The sequence below is a fragment of the Artemia franciscana genome, chromosome 13 (genome assembly GCF_032884065.1).
Source record: "Artemia franciscana chromosome 13, ASM3288406v1, whole genome shotgun sequence".
NCBI classification, from domain to species: Eukaryota; Metazoa; Arthropoda; class Branchiopoda; order Anostraca; family Artemiidae; genus Artemia; species Artemia franciscana.
In genome coordinates this window covers 7,965,062-7,985,606 of record NC_088875.1, presented here as the reverse complement: position 1 = coordinate 7,985,606, position 20,545 = coordinate 7,965,062, and the positions used below count along the sequence as shown (strand labels likewise).

Here is a 20,545-nt window from a genome sequence, read left to right as displayed (position 1 = left end):
CCGACATTGTTGTGGTAGAGTAGAGATCTAGTAAGAAAACAGTATTTGATTCCTGTTTCAACATTGTTTCAAAATACAATTTTCCCTTCCCTAAAAAAGCATTAATAGGCCAGGTAACGCCTAAGGCTATATTCGCATTTTCTTTTTTTCTGAATTGGCATTGTTTTGCAGTAAGAACCATTGGTATTACCCAAGAATTTGGGTTATAGAGAAGAAGACGTTAAAAAAATGATTCTTACTTTATAATATGTTAAAAAAAGTTTTTAACATATTTTAATACACTTCTTCTATAATTCACCCCCTCCTTTATGGATCCAAAATAAAATATTTCCAAAATAATATATTTCCAAAAATCGAAAATAATAATAAAATCCAAAATAATAAATTTCTTGTGTGTTTTTCAGCTTCTTGATTTTTTCATAATTGATTCAATTTATAAGTGCATAGATGATTTTTGAGGCCACATTAACTAATCCTGAGAATACGATAAAAACCGCAAATAAGAAAGAAACAAGGATAACTAGACCTACGTTGCCTGGGCAACGTGAAGTGTTGCAGCAACCTTTGTCCGGCTTCGCCGATAAAAGTGTTGCGAGAGCAACACTTTGGTTTTGTTTCTTCGCTATCGGTTAAATTCTGAAGTTGTCAAAACTATCAAAGCATTCAAAACGGCATATTCAAAGCAGAACACAATCAGTAATCACATGATCAAGTTCTTCAGCGTTGAAAAAACAACAGCAAAAGAATATCGGAAGAAGGGACTAAATTGAGTTTGCAGCCAGTTGAACTTTATCCTTTTCAATCGTAGACATCGTGACCGATGGAAACTTGGAACATTATCTTATATAATCTAGTTGGTATTATAAAGCTATTCGTGACTTTTCAGGATCAAATACCATAGATGTGCACCAATTTGCACAAATTTTTAGCCTCTGATGAACCTCCTCTAGCAACCGATTCTTACTTACAAGTCCCTCTCCCGTGATATACATCCAAGTTCACCGGAAACAAATAATGGGTACACCAACTAGCAAAAGTTGCAAACCCCTTGTCGCTGAAGTCATTGTAGCCTAACAGCCGATTATTACTTACAACTCCCCTACATGTCTTACAATCGGGAACCAAGTTGTTCTTACCATCAATTACACCAGAAACAGATAATAGGTACACCAATCAGCAAAAGTTGCAAACCCCTCATTGCCAAAGATGATTATAAGCTAATAATCGACTGTTGCTTGGAAGTCCCCTACATATCTCACAATTGGTATCGGCCTATTTTTGGTTCAAGTGTGTACCTTACCACTGAAGTTGTCAACCCCTTGAAACTTTCAAACTGGTGTATGTCATGAAGGAATTTTTGTAACAAAAAATGGATGACATATACTTTGATCAGCTCATCAAGGTCTATCGATTGTCATTGAAAAAAAAATTCTATCTGTCTTAGTTCAAAAGTTGACTTTTTTGCCGGAGGCCAACTTTCTAACACCACCACTTAGAAAGGAGCAAAGGATAAGCTCTAATTTCTTTAGCAATGAGAGAACTTTTAAAGTTTAAGAGGTATATCTGATACCATTTCTCTATTGCAATCCCAAGTAGAAAAAAAAAGAATGGTAAAGTCAGCTGAAATCACGAACAGAAATGGCTAGAAACAATAGATGGCAGCACTTTCGGACCCGTGGGAAAATCGCACTTTTTTGTTTCTGTAAATTTTTCTATTTATCACTCAAAGAAGATATATTGGCTGTGGGGCCGGGGAACTACCGCATATATTTAACACTTATAGATTTTAGTCCATCTTCAATTTGAAACTGGTGCCTGCCTGCTTGCCTGCTAGAACGGAGCTTTCCACTCGAAAGCAGAAACATGGTTTGATTAAACGAAAGCTTGGCTGCACAACTTCAGATACTCCTCTCTGACATAGGCTATATAACTCCACTTCACTTCGCACACCATAGGCTCTGGCTCGAGGACAAGCAAAAACCATCCTTTTTGGCCCCAGGCAAGAGTTCTACGGAGCTTTCCAAAATGTAATGTCATATTCATCAATCCGGCCTGAGGTCCACACTTTCCGTAAAAACCGCACAGGTTAGACCTTTACCAGTTTCCAGGAATAAGCTGAGATCGGCGGCATAGGAAAAAAAAAAAAAAAAAAAAAACCGGGACAAAACCAAAGTGTTGCTCTCGCAACACAATAATAGCCAGTGAAGAAAACAGAGATTACAATGCAAATATTTCGGAAGAGTTACTGTGAAAAGATAACTCTTTCAACGTTGTTTCGAGAGGCTCTTCCTATTTTAGCTTTTGTGTTTGTTTTAAGATTTGGTTGTTATATTATCCTTTGGACTTTTATCGATATTATTTAATTATTCTGCACTATGGAGGGTCAAATGGAAGTTTTGAATGAAATATTTGCATCGTAATCTGCGTTTTCTTCATTGGCTGTCATTATCCTTGTTTCTCTCTTCTTTAAAGCTTTTTTCTATAATGAATAAAATGGCTATCTTAGAATTTTGATCCGGTGACTTTGGGGAAAAATGAGCGTGGGAGGGGGCCTAGGTGCCCTCCAATTTTTGTCGTCACTTAAAAAGGGCATTAGAACTTTTAATATCCGTTAGAATGAGCCCTCTCGCGACATTCTAGGACCACTGAGTCAATACGATCATCCCTGGAAAAAAAACAAAACAAGAGCTAAGAGCTCATATGGCACCTGTGACGAGGTCAGAAGAGCCAAGAGCCAAGAGCTCATATAGTATGAGCTCTAGCAAAATTCTAAGAACCAATAGATTGCTCTAAAAGGAAAATCAGAGGCTTAATGCCGGTCGGGATTTAAAATAAGAGCTCTGAGTCACGAGTCCTTCTAAATATCAAAATTCATTAAGATCCGATCACCCGCTCGTAAGTTAAAAATACATCAATTTTTCTAATTTTTCCTCTCCCTTCAGCCCCCCAGATGGTCAAATCGGGGAAAACGACTTTATCAAGTCAATTTGTGCAGCTTCCTGACATGACTACCAATTTTCATCGTCCTAGCAAAGTCCAGAAGAGCCAAACTCGCCAAAGCACTGAATCCCACCACCTAACTCCACCAAAGAGAGCGGATCCAGTCCGGTTATGTCAACCACGTATCTACGACATTTATAAGCGTTTTCCAAGATTTCCGATTTCCTCCTCCGACTCCTCCCAATGTCAAAAGATTTGGTCGGGATTTGAAATAAAAGCTCTGAGACATGAGTTCCTTCTACATACCAAATTTCATTAAGATCTTGTGACCCGTACTTAAGCTAAAAATACCTCAGTTTTTCTGATTTTTCCAAATTAACAAACCCTAGCTCCCCCAATGAGAACGGTTCCGTACCAATTACGTCAATCTCGTATCTGTAACTTGTGCGTATTCTTCCCATCAAGTTTTATCCCGATCTCTCCACTCTAAGGGTTTTCAAAGATTTCCGTTTCCAAGATTTCTATTTCCCCCCTCCAACCCTCTATGTCCCCGGATCCAATTCGAGTTGAAAATGGAGCATCAGAGACATAAGGTTCTTCTATATATCGAGTTTCATTAAGATCCGATCACCCATTTGTAAGATACCTCGGTTTTCACGTTTTCGAAGAATTCCGGTTTCCCCCTCAAACTCACTTCAATGTCACCGGATCTGGTCGAGATTTAAAATGAGGGTTCTGAAGCACAAGATCCTTCTAGATATCAAATTTCATTAAGATTTGATCACCCATTCGTAAGTTACAAATACTTCATTTTTTCTAATTTTTCCGAATTAACCCCGTCCCCCCCCCAACTCCACCAAAGAGAGCGGATCCGGTCCGGTTATCTCAGTCACCTATCTCGGACTTGTGCTTATTCTTTCCACCAAGTTTCATCCTGATCTCTCCGCTTTAAGCGTTTTCCAAGATTTCCGGTCCCCTCCTAATGGCACTGGATCCGGTCGGGATTTAAAATAAGAGATCTGAGTTTCGAGGTCCTTCTAAATATGAAATTTCATTAAAATACGATCACTCTTTCGTAAGTAAAAAATACCTCATTTTTTCTAACTTTTCAGAATTAACCCTCCCCCCAACTCCCCCAAAGAGAGCTGATCCGTTCCGGTTATGTCAATCCCGTATCTAGGACTTGTGCTTATTTTCCCACCGAGTTTCATCTCGATCCCTCCACTCTAAGCGTTTTCCAAGATTTTAGGTTCCACCCCCCCCCCACTTCCCTTTCACCTGACCCGGTCGGGATTTAAAATAAGAGCTCTGAGACACAATATCTTTCTAAACATCAAATTTCATTAAGATCCGATCACTCCTCCGTAAGTTAAAAATACCTCATTTTATTTAATTTTTCAGAACTAACCCTCCTCCCCCAACTCCCCCAAAGAGAGCGAATCCGTTCCGGTTATTTCAATCACGTATATAAGACTTAAGATGATTTTTACCACAAAATTTCATCCCGATCCCTCAACTCTTAAGCGTTTTCCGAGATTTTAGGCTCCCCCTCAATTCCCCGCAATGTCACCGGATCCAGTCGGGGTTCAAAATAAGGGCCCTGAGATAGGATATTCTTCCAAACTCCAAATTTCATTAAGATCCAATCACTTCTTCGTAAGTTATAAATACCTCATTTTTTCTAATTTTCTGAATTAACACCCCCCCCCAACTCCTCCAAACAGAGCAGATCCGTTCTGGTTATGTCAGTTACGTATCTAGGACTTCTGCTTATTTTTCCCATCAAGTTTCATCCCGATCCCTCCATTCTAAGCGTTTTCCAAGATTTTAGGTTCCCCCCAACTCCCCCCAATGTTACCAGATCTGGTTGGAATTTGAAATAAGAGCTCTGAGATATGATATTCTTCCATAAATCAAATTTCAATAAGATTCCATCACCCGTTCGTAAGTTAAAAATACTACGTTTTTCCTATTTTTTCCGAATTAACCGACCCCCCTCCCCAGAAGTTCAAATCGTGAAAATGACTATTTCTAGTTTAATTTGGTCCGGTCCCTGATACGCCTGCCAAATTTCATCGTCCTAGCTCACCTGGAAGTGCCTAAAGTAGCAAAACCGGGACAGACGGACCGACAGACAGACCGACAGAATTTGCGATCGCTATATGTCACTTGGTTAATACCAAGTGCCAGAAAAAAAAAAAAAATAAACACGCATCCGTGATCTGTCTTCTGGCAAAAAATACGAAATTCCACAGTTTTGTAGATAGGAGCTTGAAACTTCTACAATAGGGTTCTCTGATAAGCTGAATTTGATGAAGTGATTTTCGTTAAGATTGTATTACTTTTAGGGGGTGTTTCCCCTATTTTCTACAATAAGGCAAATTTTGTCAGGATCTTAACTTTTGATGGGTAAGACTAAACTTGACGAAACTTATATTTTAAATCAGAATTAAAATGCGATTCTTTTGATGTAACTATTGGTAGGAAAATTCCACATTTTTGCAGATAGGAGCTCGAAACCTCTATAGTAAGGTTTTCTGGTATGCTGAATCTGGTGGTAGTATTTTCATTGACATTACTTTATTTCAGGAGTTGTTTCTCCCGTATTTCTAAAATCATGAAAATTTATTTATGCTACTAACTTTTGATGGGTAACACTAAACTTGATGAATAATTTGTATTTGGAATCTGAACTAGACCTCCGTTGCCTGTGCAACGGGAAGTGTTGCAGCAACTGTGCCCTGTTCCTTAGGGCACAGTTGCGGAGCAACACGTGCAACTGTGCCCTACGGGACACAGTTGCGGAGCAACAGTCTCCATTATGTCCTTCAGAGGACATTTTTCTAATGCGGCTTCGATTGTTATCTTGAAGCATCTTTGATATGTTATATAGCACTACTCGATAAAAATAAAATAGACATCAAAATCGAAAATTTAAGAAAATTTTCAAAAATCGGAACGAGATTGACTTTTCCGGAATTATTTCCGGGAAATCTGTAAGAGCTACGGAATTTCATGCTTCAGTTCTCGAAAACATCAATAAAAGCTCTATATGAGTTCATAATTATTTTATCTCTAAAACGTTTACTTCCGAAACTAGGGCCGTCTTAACTTGACACCAATTCGAAGTATTATGTTTCGAGACGCGCATTTTGGGAATTATTTCCGGGAAATCTGAAAGAGATACGGAAATAACGTCTTATAGTTTTCTGCTTAACTTTTGATGGTCTAAACTAGGAAAATATAAAACAAACCAAATTCACCAAAAAATTTAAATTGCCCCGAGGGCATGACAAAACTTCCAAATAGAAAAACCCAAAGAAGGAATTTTATTTCGGAGAAACTATTGTAAGCTCCAGTTGTTAGGAGATCGAGACCTGTCGAACCGCGTTGGAAAAAAAATTCTAGCTGGTCTAGAACAGAAGTTACCTCTAGAACGTCGAAACTTCGGAAATTATTTCTTAGAGAACGAAGCAACTTGGTATATAGAACACTTCACTTCTTCTTGCATACTTTTCATAGCACTACTCGATAAAAATATAAGAAACATCAAAATCGAAAATTTGAAAAAATTCCAAAAAAAATCGGAACGAGATAGACTTTTCCGGAATTATTTCCGGGAAATCTGTAAGAGCTACGGAATTTTGTGCTCCAGTTCTCGAAGAGACAAATGAAAGTTCTACATGAGTTCAGCATAACTGTATTTCTAACAAGTTTATTTCCGAAGCTAGGGTCGTCTTAACTTGACGCCAAACATCGAACGCAGAGTTTCTAAGAAAAAAAGGTTTTATTTTTTTTTATGGAAAACTGTTAGAAATTTTAGGAACTTCTCTGGAACTTTTTTACTCTGTTTCACGTTTCCCTTCCCTCTGAAAAATCTCAAATTTTTAACTCTTACCACTTCGGAGCTACAGGTCGCTGATCACGGTGAAAAAAAAAAAAAAACTACAAAAGCAGTAGTGTTGCTCCGCAACACAATAATAAGCTGATTCTTTTGATGTACCTATTGATATAAAAATTCCTATTTTTAGAGCCTCGGTTGCTATTGAGCCGAGTCGCTCCTTACTTACTTTTCGTTACCACGAACTGTTTGTTAAGCACAATACTCACCATATCAATAGCAACCTTTCGTAATGTTTGCCTCTGTTTCTTCTGAAGGTTTTTGAAGATATCACAGTCTGGATTCTGTAACAATTTGAATGCAACAGCTAAGTGATGATTCTCAAGGACAGACTCATCGTTATACATTAGGGCTAGATCTGAGCCTACAAGGGAATAAGAGTCTATTTAAAAGTAGTTGGATAAAAGTTGGACTTCTGAGGTTTCTTATGTATTGTTAGAAAAACTTTTAAATTCTCACTTTTATTATTTTTTTTTGTTCTCACAGCAATTACTTGAGTTTTTTTTTATATACTGTGCATACTTGTACCCCATTTCTGGAAAGGAAAATAGATTGTGTAAGATTAAAGCTGGTGTTTGTATATTTCAGCAGGGAGGACTGCATGGGTTGAGACACCGAAGTTTTAGCGGGGTCTCACCTCTAGGTATATTTTTCGCTTGGTTATATATTACGCACCCTTCTACAATAAGCTCGTCTAGCAGGATGTTACCTGTCCAAGATTAGAATTAAATCCCCTAGTACTGCTTTTTCTCATGGGCATGGAATGAAGGCCAGGGACCCGATTGCAAACCTGATTATTTCCTTAACTTGCTGGATTCACAGCTTAGGGACCAGGTAATCCAGGTTTGGCTTACTGATGTTGAGAAGCCATTTACTCTAAGGTTTTATAAGCAGACTACAGTAGTGTATGGAGAGGAGTTTTACTTGAGACTGAGCCTACCGTGGAGAACGTTAAAATGTTGGCTGCAGGAGCGAGCGAATTGTGTGCCATTGCGCAGACGACACTGAAATTTTTGCGATGTTGATTGCCCGGGAGGTAAGTGTGCCTGCCTCTTTGTGGCGAGTAGGGGGATAACCCGGAATATTTTATGAGTAATTACCAAAGTTTGGAGAATTTAAGGAATATTTTTTTTTGGGGGGGGGGGATGGCGGCGGATGCACCAAGACTCCCAGGTATCTCGTAGACCTCTTCTAGGGAACTGATTATCACGGTTGAAGGCTGTATAAACAATGGTTTAGAGGTATGGGAGTTATAATTTCGAAGAGTCGAATGCTACTGTCTGGTCTATTCAATTTATACTTATGTATATATTTTGTCTTTTCTTTGTCTTTTTTCGTAAAAGGTAATTTTACGAAAAAAGGTAGCTTTCATAAAGCTACCTAAAAAAGGTAGATTTCATAAAGTAAATAGTCCTAAATTAGTCATAATTTAGCATAAAATAGTCATAAATTTGAATTGATTTTATTTTGAGTCTTCCTCTTTAACGTTTTCATGACGTAGATTATGCTAAAAAATTCAAGATTTAGATAATCCTAGTGTAACAAATTAATTTTTTACAGGTATGTATTAAATTTTTATCTCTAATGAATACCTAGAGAAGGTTTCCGTATCCTTGCATGCATACCTCGGGTGTTAGGGCATTTCTTAGAAGAAGGAGGAGGCTAGCCTATATCTGGCTTCTTTTTCTGTCCTTGAACGCAAATCATTTAGCAGGGTCATCTGAAAGATCCCCATAGATGTATTAATTGAAATACTACTACACTGCAGCACTACAACTCACTGCAGCACCAAGCTGCCCGAGGCCATCGCAGCTATGCAGCACAGCTTCTTTTTTGTAAATCTGGCAGCCACTCTAACCAAAAGCTGCATTACTGCATATTAAAGAGTTTTTCATTAGAACTTGAGTCCCTGACTTTTCCTCAATTTAAAGAAGGACCGCTAAGGAATTAATTTGTAACTATCTTTCATGAACGGTGACTTGTTTTTATGTAAAAAAAAAACTTTGAAAAATTTAATCTTTAAATTTAAAATAAATAAATAAATAATTTAAACTAAATAAAATTAATAAAGGAACTTGTGTATTATTCAGAACACACTCAAAGTAAAGTTAGGTTCTTTCGTGAAACAAACTACGATGCAGGTACCTAATCTGACCTTACAATGTTCCTTCTCGTAAGATTATAAAGTCATTTTGTGTCCATTGACGCACTGTTTTGTTGTGGGCAACAACCCCTTATCCTGGAAAAAATATACTTGTCTCTTTTTCAGTCTTTGGCAAATCCCAAATCTTCATTTCAAAATCCATGTTCAGGCACTATCTTCTATCACTATGCGTAGCAAACTAAATTGAGTTTTGTCTTTGTGGCTATGAAACCGGATTTTCCCAGCAAAGTTCTTGAGTGTGTTCTGAATTGAATTGAATCAATTGAATAATGGCCAAGTAACAAATATTTAATTAAAACGTACCTGTATCGTAGTTTGTTTCGCGAATGAACCTAACTTCACTTATTGAGTGTGTTCTGAATAATACACAATAAAAAATAAACCAAATAAATTTAAATTAGACAAAATAAAAAAAAATTAAACAAAAAAAAAAAATTATAAAAAAAGGAACCTTTGAACAGTCTCTAGTTTCCTTTTCTATGGCGATTGGATAAATGTAAGACGATCTCGAACATAAAAAAAAGAAAAAAGAAAAAAAAATCTAGTTCTGCTTATTCTGCATTTTTAATTGTCAAGTAGGCTATCATACTAATTATAAAAGCCAAAAAGTTTATCATTCTATACACAGGAGTCAAGACCTCAATTCTAGAAGTCAATAAGTACACAGTTTTGTTTTTTAAAACACGTCTCTAGATTGATGGCTCTTATAGGCCAGAGTTCGTTCTTTAATAGGTTGCAGGGGATGCTGCAACCATGATAAACAGTCATTCGAGAAGTCAAAAATACAGTGTTAAGACTTTTAGAAGTCATTAAATTGATCATCGTCTGAATTTAAGCCAGTCACAATTAGCGGATATTATTACAAAAAGGAAATTACAGACTGCTGGGAAGCTCTTTCTTCTAATTCTTTTTATACATGAAAATGAGTCATCATTCATAAGACATAGTTGAGAATTAATTACAAAGCGGCCCTCCCTAGACAAATATTTAAAGGAAAAATGACATCAATCTATTAAAAATTTGTTTTCTTTTCCTGCTTCCTCTTCTCTTTACTTCTTTTTTTCTTTTTATTCGTTATTTTCTTTCATTTGTTTCTTTTTTTATTTCTATTTCTTTTATTTTATTTTATTTCTATTCTTCTTTCTATTTATATTTTATTACTTTAGTTTTATCTTTTTATATATGTAATTTTTTGATTATATATTTTCTTTTTTTTTCCATTTTCTTTTTCTTTTCTTTACTTCTTTTTTCTTCTCTTTACCAAGCTGTTGAAATTTATTTTCTTTTCCCGCTTCCTCTTCTCTACTTACTTTGGCTGTTTGTTTTTCAAAAGTCATATCCATATGGATAAGAAATAAAACTGTCAAGGAATTGCAACATTTCAACGAAGGACGTCACTTTGCCTTTGAGCTGGGGAGGGGTCATTCGTACTGTGATTTGTTTATTGCAAACCTTCTACACTTTATATTAGTATTTACATTAACCTATCTATAAGACTTTTTTCAGATTATTATAATAAATTATTCATATTAAAGAAAAAAAGAAAGCTAACATTACTATTCTCTTATAAGAAAAATTTAAGTAACCAATGTATACAAGCGAGGATGCTGATGTTTTTTGGTTTTCATTAGCAATACGAATTCAAAACATTACTGAATTTATAAGATATTGATTAGTTACACCAGGGCGATGATCTGAGCCATGAATTGTTGAACACTACCGACGTCATGAATACGTTAAAGAAGAACACTCAAAATAAATTACGGCTATTTTATGCTGGACGCCTGTTAAAGAAGGTAATTCAAAATGAAATCAAATCTTAAAAATAATAAAAAAAATAGTAACCTTCCACGTTCTCATTTAGAAATCATTTTTCATGGAGTTGGAGCCAGATTTACTGGTATTATTTAAAAAAAAACGATCACAGATTAAATTAAAAAAATAAGTTTTTTCAAATGAGAGTAAAAGAGCAATATTAATGCGTAAAGCCAGCAGAAATTATTATGTATATGAGGGGATTGCCCCCTCCTCAAAACCTTGCTCTTTACACTAAATTTTTAATTTTGTCCCAAAATCTTAAGAACAACTCCTGAAACAGAAGGCAGGGGCGTAATTTGCTATGTGGCAGGGTGGCAACTGCCCCTCCCAGGCCTCGGTTTTCAGAAATGATCACTTAGAAATAATCTGAGGCTAAAGTCAGTTATATCTATAAGCAGTTATATTGTATTTATACAGTTACATCTATGTGGATAAGAAATAAAATTGCCACAAACATGTCATATATCGCAAAGATGTCACTTTGCCTAGATGCTGGGGGGGGGGGGGTACATTTTAGAGTGTTAGGTTCACTACAAGCCTTCTATATTTTATATTAGAATTTACACTAACCGATACACAAGTATTTTTCTGGATTATCTTGGTAAAATATTCATAATCGGATACAAATTAAAATAGCTAACTTTGTTCTTCTGTTTCTTCTAAGAAAAGTTTTAACACCCGAAGTATGTACGTGAAGATATTCATGTCTTCTCTAGGTATGCATTAGTCGAATTCCATATATGCCAATATTAATTCCACCGAGATGGTGATCCAAATCTTTAATCATTAGACATAACCTACGTGAAGAAAATGTCGAAGAAGAACGCTCAAATATATTAAGACTAATCTAAAAGGACAGGTTAAAGTAGGTAATCCAAAATGAAACCAAGTCTTAAAAATGATGAAAACAGGGACCTACATTTTCATCTAGAATTAGTCTCAAGCTAAAAAAAAAAAGAAAAAAGAACATTTATCAGTAACAATTGCATCTCAAGAGCATAGGTCATATCAATTGTGGTAGATGAGATGTGCATCTCAGTAATGTATTTTTCAAAATCTAAGGAGGGTTTTTGTTGTTGTTTTTTTTTTCAACTTTCCCAAAGAAAATGCCGAAAAGGGCTTTTTTAACTGAAAATAACCTGAAATAAGTTTTTTCAGAAGTTAAGGAGAGAAAAAATATTAAGGGGGCATATGCCCTCCCCTGTACGTGTATGTAAGTAGCCTAATTTCATTACAAATAAAGCGAATCAACTTGGTTGAATCCAGTACTGAAGCCGTTAGCTTCTCAGAAATTTAAACTTATTGCAAATTCGTCCTCTTTGGGATGAAACCATAGTTTGGTGCCCTAAAATAGCAAAAAACAAGACTTTCCCCTTGACCCAATCTCCATGGTCACTTAAAAAAGAGCTTTAAATTTACGCTTGAATAAGCTCCTTTCCAATTATCTTGGACCTTCAGTTTGATACAATCGCCCCCGGGAAAAAAAAACAAATTTACGTGAGGATACCGATGTCTTCTCAAGGTATGCTTTAAGACTATTTTAAAAGAAGAGGTATATTTTAAAGGTCTTAAAATAATAAAACAGTGACTTTCTACATTTTCATCTAGAAATGATCTAAAGCTAAAAAAAGAACCCATTTATCAGTAACAATTACATCCTAAGAGCATAGGTCATATCTATTGAAGTAGATGAGATTTGTCAAAATGAGATATGATAGCTTTGTCCCAACAGCTAAAATAGACGAATGATATTAATGTTTTAAGAACTATTGACAAATCATACAAACCATGATTCTAGGGGGAACTGGGGCCATAAAAACTATATTACCTTTTGGTGTTATTTAGAAATGTAAATGTAATACATACCTGTATTTATAAGATATTGATTAGTTACGCCTGGATGATCTACGTCATGAATTGTTGCTGCAAAAAGGGCAGCCATTGTCTCAAGCTTTGTGAAAACAGTCTGAAAACAGAAAGATCATTATCATAAACACAATTCAAAGGATGTTAATCAAGAGAGATAAATGAGTCCTAATGCATGTTCAATAGAAACTTTATAGAAATGTTTAACTTTTGTCTTTGCATAATTAATTGTGGATAAGTTGGAAGATTTCGGCAAAGTCATATATTAAACAGTTTGAATTCTTCTTTATGGGTAGGGGAACTAGTTTCCTGAGCGCTGGATCGGAGTAGCCAAGGCTACACGAATGTTTATATTTGTTTCATTTTGATTTTTATTTATAAATAAATTAGTTGTACAAAAATATATTAAAACGAAGTAAGATTTATAAAATTAATTAGTATATGCCAATAATTAAAATAAGGTTAAATCAAATTTGTTTAATTTGATGTAACAAAATATAGTTTTAATTTACGTATTTTCAACAAGTAGCTCTATTTTTTAATTATTTTCTGCAATATTCAGCTTTAGGGTAGAGGAAGAACGAAGCCCCGGTTTTCCTGCCCTGAATTACGTCCCCAATTTGGAAAAAAGTCTATACATACGCTTTATGGCACCTTTTGGAGTGCCACAAATTTCATGATAGTATGCCACTGAACATTCGAAGCTAATCATAGTAATTCTCGCAAGACTTAAATAACTTACGAGTATCACAACAGAAAGTTATGACCGTTGATGACAGACCAAATACCTCACAATATGACAAATGTGATGGTTTCGTTGAAAAAAAATGGCACAAAATTAGTCCTTAGTTTTACTCCCTCTTCCATAGAATCCAAACACCATGTTTTCCAACACCATATGAAACAAAGAAGAAAAAGTAAAAAAGGAAAAATCAAATCAAATAGCCGAGAAAAACGAGGGTCAGTCACTATGTCTATATGTAATAATGTCTAAATTAGTCGGGGGTAATGTCTATATTAGTCGGGGTTAATGTCTATATTAGTCGGGGGTAATGTCTATATTAGTCGGGGGTAATGTCTATATTAGTCTGGGGTAATGTCTATATTAGTTGGGGGTAATGTCTATATTAGTCGGGGGTATCGTCTATAATAGTCGGGGTAATGTCTAATATAGACACTACCCGGGTAATGTCTACATTACTCGGGGGTAATATCTGTATTAGTCGGGGGTAATATCTATATTAGTCGGGGGTCAGCCAGTGGAACAATATGAAGCGAAATAAGCAGATGTTTCGACAAGGACCTCTGCCAAGTCGTTTTCAATATTCAGAAAAAAAAAAGAAAAAATTCTAACCTTATGAAGTAAATTTCACAAGAGCAAAATATACAGTAATTCAGACAAGGCAGAATAAATGGAGGACCATTCACCAATTGAATTGCGCAAAAATTCTTTACTTAGCAATAGATTTAGCTTGCCTTAAGATTCAGTTTTCATTAAAAATGTGAATTCGTGCTTATATTATTCTACTAGCTGACACTACCCTTGTTTTTCTCGCCCATTTGATTTTATTTTTCATTCATCATTTTTTCTCTGTTTCATGCGTCATGTATAGCCAGAGTGATCTTAGAATGTATTTTCCAATACCGTCCAAAAACCGTGAGGCAATTGTGGTGTAGAGGACCTCAATGACGCAGGGCAATCAGAAAACGAAGTCATGAGCTTTGACGACAAAGCACGTGCCACTTATGGCGATTGCAGCCAATTTATGCTGCGCAGTCCTAGGAAAAGATAGGTTTATTGTCACTAGATCTCTCTCTCCTTCAATAGAGCCCAAGCAATAGGGCTTAGAGATTCTTTGGAAATTGATATTTCAATATCTAAAAGCTACCAAATCCTATGTAGCTTATAATGACAAAAGTATAAAAAAACAACAACAGTAGGATAAACATCATCAATAATAAATTATTATTGCAAATCCGTTTACTAATAATTAGAACTACTAAAAGTAGTTCAGCAAAGCCAAAAGCTGAATAATCCAGTCTATCTGTGACTGACTGTTTGTGCGTATATCTATATAAGCCTCTTTGCACAATCGTGAATATTATTTACCGTTTTCTATTAGCTCAGGGATATAAAGCTGCTTATTAAAACTGTGCTAATTAGAGTTTTGCAGAAACATATTAATTGGCCAAAGAACTATTAAGAGGGGTTTACAATTGTAAACAAAGATTAAAAACAGTCTTTCAGACATTCCTGCTAATAAAGAAATGCAATATTAAACAAGAGAAATACAAGTCATCCACAATTATTTCTCTACTTTTACTCTCCAAATTTTTTGAATCAAATTTTTTTTAATTTTAGCGCTCACAGCTCATTAACAAGTTTCTCATACAACATTTAATTGTTTGCAAATTTCACTTCCAATCGCTAACAACGAATTTTCTGCTCACGGCTTCACAATTTGTTAGTAACATTTTTGTGTGAAGACGGCAAAAACAGGCGTTAAATTGTGCGTCAACGGGTGGTTATATTTTATTAAAAATTGTACAGCCTTTGAATTTTCTCATATTTTTAACAATCTTCCCCTTTTCAGTTTTTACTTCCCACCAAATTTTTCCTAAGAATCGGTAATTTGATTCCGATAATCCGACAAAAAAATTCCATGTTTCTACCTGGAATAATTTTGACTCTTACAAGACCACAAAAACTAAATTTCCGATCGATTGAGCTCTCTCCCATGTTTGTACGACTGCTATTTCTACACGAAGTGGTCGGGGAAAAAAGGAAATACACAGAGGACTCATCGTTCTTTATGAAATGCGCCCTAGTAGGCGCATTTTGAAATATGAATTATACGACACAAGTTAAAGAGCTCAAAGATTTCTAGAATCAAACTCTTATTCTTAGTAGGTACATGTTTTCCAGTAGTCGCTTAGAAAACTATGAATCCTCTAGAAGGCTATCATTTGAACAACGTTTGTTCTGAACAGTATAGCCCTTAAAGACTTTCCATGTGCTCACTTGAGGATATACGTCGCACAATTTGTGGCACAGCTTCAATTTGAAATATGATATTTAAAAGGAATTGTTGATAATTTTTTTTTAGAGTACGTAAGCTCCTTAACAGAAGGCCGTACTCCATATCGGGCCCTGATGTAACTGGTTATGTTGAGTTGCGTAGGGAGCAGCCTCGCAGTAGGCTGTGAGGTTCCGGTCGAAGGATCTTTTCGGGATCATTATTCTTTTAGCTGAGCATAAGTATAAAGTCACTGGCTGGTCCATTTTTTGTCTGTGCCGATGTCTTGCTTCTGTTGTACAGCTCAAACGCCCATTGAGCCTGATCAGTAATTATTTAAGCAACGAGATTAACGACATATCATTAAGCAATTGTTGGCAGCACAGGTCTTGCAAAACAAATTCCTGAAGAGGCAATTGGGTCACTCGCAAGGATTTCAAAGATCCCACGTAGGACGTTTAACCTCCTAATCTTTGTTCTATGTAGATTTTGTGTAGCAAGCAAATGGATGTTGTTTCCTTTGTTGTATGACGTCAGCAATCCGCCTTATATTCCAAATAGTTTTTTTTTTTTAATCAATGGAGCCCGCCCTTTAATTCTATCTTATCTATTGCTTGGAACAACGGTTTTCCTTATTCGCACTAGCAAATCTGAGAAGGGGTCGGTGGCTTTCGCTAAAACTGTTTGGATAGAGAACAAAAGTATCTCAAGTTATCGATTTTCTATTTCTTTAATTGTGGTGGAGTCAGTAGCGTCGATTCCCAAAAATTTAAAGGGAAAGGGGGAGGGCAAAATCCATTTTTCAAGTTTTAAGGAGGGCGAGCTATTTTTTTCGATTTTTGCATGAAAATACCAAATAAAAGCATTTTCAGCAATAATACCTCTAAAAAATCGTTATTAAAAATTTTCGAGGATGAGCGAGAAAATCTAGAGATAAATGACCCTGTCCCACTTTCTATTGACAAAAGTAGACGAATCTTTTTTTTACAGTTTGTTTTAAAAAAAAAACCTTTTAATTCTTGTGTATCACAAATGTGTTCCATTATGCTCATCACCAGGCACGTACGTTGTAGGTAGGGAGTCATACGTTGGAGAAGGTTAGAGTTCGATAAAACAGCACAATCAGAAGCTTTACAGCCGATTTCTACTGAATATGGAAAATTGTAAGAATAGAGGGGGTTTTGGAGCTTTCTCTACCACCATGTTTAATATTCAGTCTTCTTAGCAACAGAATCAGCTTAACTTTTTTTTTTTTTTTTTTAATTAGATCCTTGCACACTAGTTTACATCCTTGTGTAACATGAATTATATAGCTTAACATAATTATGTAGCTGAGTATAATAATAATATAGCCACACATGATAAGCTCTTGGCTTGCTAAAGTCGTGATTCAGTATTTAAATACTATAATTTAGACAGAAGACGGATGGTTTTTGTAAATTCCTACCAACACAAAACATTAATAGACATTCAATAGATGTATGTCTATTACGCCCTGCGCCCCATACTTACACAACTGTTTATTCAGAGGGGCCTTGCAGGGGAGCTCAAATTCGTGAACACTCAAAAGCAGAGGAGTCTGCGTGGTGTTTTTTTTTAGCAATACGCCAGGCCCCCCTTCGCAATTTTGAAAAGTATGTATAAAGTATGAAAGTATATCGGTATTTCGGCCCTGAAGTTGCCGAAAATGGTGCCAGAGCTTATAAAATCTGTCTCGTGAGGTTAACATCGTCTGAATTGCCAGAACTGACATGCAACATCTTATTGAATTTTTATTCCATATAAATACACCTATAAACTAATTTATGAAATGGTTTCAAATTGCAGAACAACTGAGAAGGAAGAAAAAGGAATAAAAATTTGATAAAACAAAATTATATATGATTTATAAGCATTATATATGATTATAAGATTCATAAGATTTATATAATAAGATTAAGATTTATGTAATAAGATTGTAACTAAGATTTATAATATAAGTAAGATTATATAATTATTTTAATTAACATATAATTATAAGCACGTATAACTTTTATAATTATAATTATATAAATATATAATTACAATTAATAATTATATAATAATTATAATTAAAATTATAATATGATTAAGATAAAGGTTTATATAATAAGATTATAATTAAGAATATAATTTAGTTAATATTAATAGATTAATATGATTTATCTATGAATTATAAGATTTAGCGCAGCTTCTACGCTTACCTATACATATATTGAGGAAAAACAAAAATTAAACCAAACTTCTGGCACTAAAATTGTGTGTAGTATTACATCAATATTGACCCATGGATCAAAATTGCGGAGCAACATACACTCATACCTCCCAAAGGTGCAATTAAAATCTTAGCAGTAAATTTTTGACGAATGATGATGACAGAGCGTAGCCATTTCCCTGCAGATGTTCACTCTATCAGGGGCAACCATGAATTAACTATCACTGCTGCCCGAGTCCGCTGGAATGAATCTGGTAAGCAAACCTAGCAATTATGCCAGTGGAAGGCATCATAGAACACCCTACCTCTGTTTTCCCACCTATAGAGGGTGGATTAGGTGATAACTATAATAAGAACAGCCTTTGGAAACCAAAAATTTGAATTGGGATTTCTTGTCCTCTCTTGAAAAATATGTACAAAAAAAAAAAAAAAAAAAAAAAAAAAAAAAAAAAAAAAAAAAAAAAAAAAAAAAAAAAAAAACTTCCCGACATAGGGTATAGGTGCAGTTTTGGAAATAATTGTTATTTTCAACTAAGTTTGGTTGAGATACAACAACCATTTTTAGCAGAGACACTTACGATTATGATTTTTATACCCTCCTCCCACAGCGGATAAATTGGTTCTACACCCTCAAAAGACACATTCATGGTATAGACCGTTATCTCTTAACTTTGGTTGAACTTCAACAACTAGGGGTTCAAATTCACGAACTGCAGGGAAATTCACGTATTTCCTCACTTAAAAATAGTAAAGATATTTTTTTTTTTTACCAGGTAAAGGTATTTTTTTACTAGGAATAGGTATTTTTTCAATCTATGGCGGCAGTCACATATAAGGAGGGGCAAATGTATCGCGTGATCTATTACCTCTCATCAAAGTTGGTTGAGATCAGAGAACCCTCCTAGCAGATAAATGACGAAATTCTGGGAAATCTTCCTAGAAGTAGGACACTAGCCGAATTTTTCGGTATAATTCAGGGCCCAAAATTCACTGCATAATAAATGTCAGAAAATTTGACTGAAAATCTCCTAGAATTTTACATAACTAGAATTTGGGATTCATTCTAAGGTCTCGAAGACACGATCCCAAAGAAGATGATTTTGGAGGCAAAGCAGAATCGTTTTTATCTTCACTTAAGTACAGCAAAAATTATTTTCAAATTTATCTTTACTTTTTTTACAGTACTTAGTAAACTAGAAGAAAAGAGTTTTGATTTTTTCTATAAAATTATTTGAGAATTTAAACCACCAAAGCAACGTTTCTTCTCTATTTTAGGACTTCCATAGACAGATAGATAGATATTGCTATAAAAATCTCTTAGGACCACGACAAAAATAAAATAACAATAACAAAAGCACTTACGGACATAGTAAAACATACCTAATAACAACATATCATAATATTGAGACTACAATAACAATAACAAAAGCAAAACACACATAACAAGCCTCATAATACCATATTGGTAACACAATGAAAATAATTTAATATACAATACAATAATTATACAATACAATACAATAATTTAAAGTAACAATATAAATTTACAAAATAATAATATTGGAAAAGAGTCTTGAATTTTAGTCTCTAACCATTCCGAGCTAAACAGCTGATAATGGCAGAAACAAATGTACATGACAACGGTGCTCCACAGAAGGGTTCCTTAAAACTGACCCGTTTCAGCGATTTATTTCTTGTTATAAAACACAAACAACTTTATTACCAAACAATTCTTATTTTTGACAACCTAGGTGTACTTAATACCTCCTAATTTAGGCCAAAATCCCCCTCAACATCCCCTGAATGTTTTAGATTAGTACCCCTTAGGCGTTCTAAAGATATTGCAGATACAGCCTTTTGACAATCTAGATGTACATAGTGTGTGTTCATTTGGTTCAATACCCATCTTGACGTCCCTTTAAAGTTTCAACTTAATATCCGTAGCTGCTCCTGAGATATTGAAGATACACCCTTTTCATAGCCTGGATATACTTAGTGTCGTTTGATTCATTTCAATATCTCCCTCATCATTCCCTGAAAGTTTGAGCTTAATAAGCTTAAACATTCCTGAGATACTGCTGCTAAATTTTGATAACCTGGTTGCAAAAGTATCTTTTGATTTAGTGCAATTTTCCCCTTAACATTACCAGAAAGTTTCAACATAATGCCTTTAGCCGTTTCTGCAATACCACCCTTTTGACAACGTAGATGCACATAGCGTCTTTTGATTTAGTTCAATATTCTCCTTAACATTTCCAGAAAGTTTCAACATAATGCCTTTAGTCGTTTCTGCGACACTGCAGATGTGCCCTTTTGACAACCTGAATATAGATAGTACCTTTCAATTTAATTCAAAAACTCCCTCAATATTCCCTGGAAGTTTCAACTTAATACCTCTTAAGCGTTCCTGAGATATTACAAATACGACTTTTTTACACCCTAGACGCTCATAGTGTGTTTTCATTTAGTTCAGTGTCCTCCTAGACATTCGTCAAAAGTTTCAATTTAATATCTTTATCTGATTCAGAGATATTACACATACGTCCTTCTCAAAGGCTGGATGCATATTCTATGAATATAGTGCCATTGCATTTTACTTCCTTCTT

The 20,545-nt window shown here is 35.1% G+C and overlaps 1 protein-coding gene across 12 annotated transcripts in view; it reads right to left on the bottom strand.

Annotated features, from left to right (window-relative positions):
- LOC136034471 (3',5'-cyclic-AMP phosphodiesterase-like) overlaps positions 1-20,545 on the bottom strand; it is a 387,364-nt gene that overhangs the window by 26,711 nt on the left and 340,108 nt on the right. For all 12 annotated transcript variants that reach the window (XM_065715671.1, XM_065715672.1, XM_065715670.1 and 9 more), the window contains 2 exons: positions 12,690-12,789; positions 7,051-7,205 (listed from right to left, as the gene is read on the bottom strand). In XM_065715671.1, the coding sequence (XP_065571743.1) occupies positions 7,051-7,205; positions 12,690-12,789 (255 nt within the window). The remainder of the gene's footprint in view (positions 1-7,050; positions 7,206-12,689; positions 12,790-20,545) is intronic.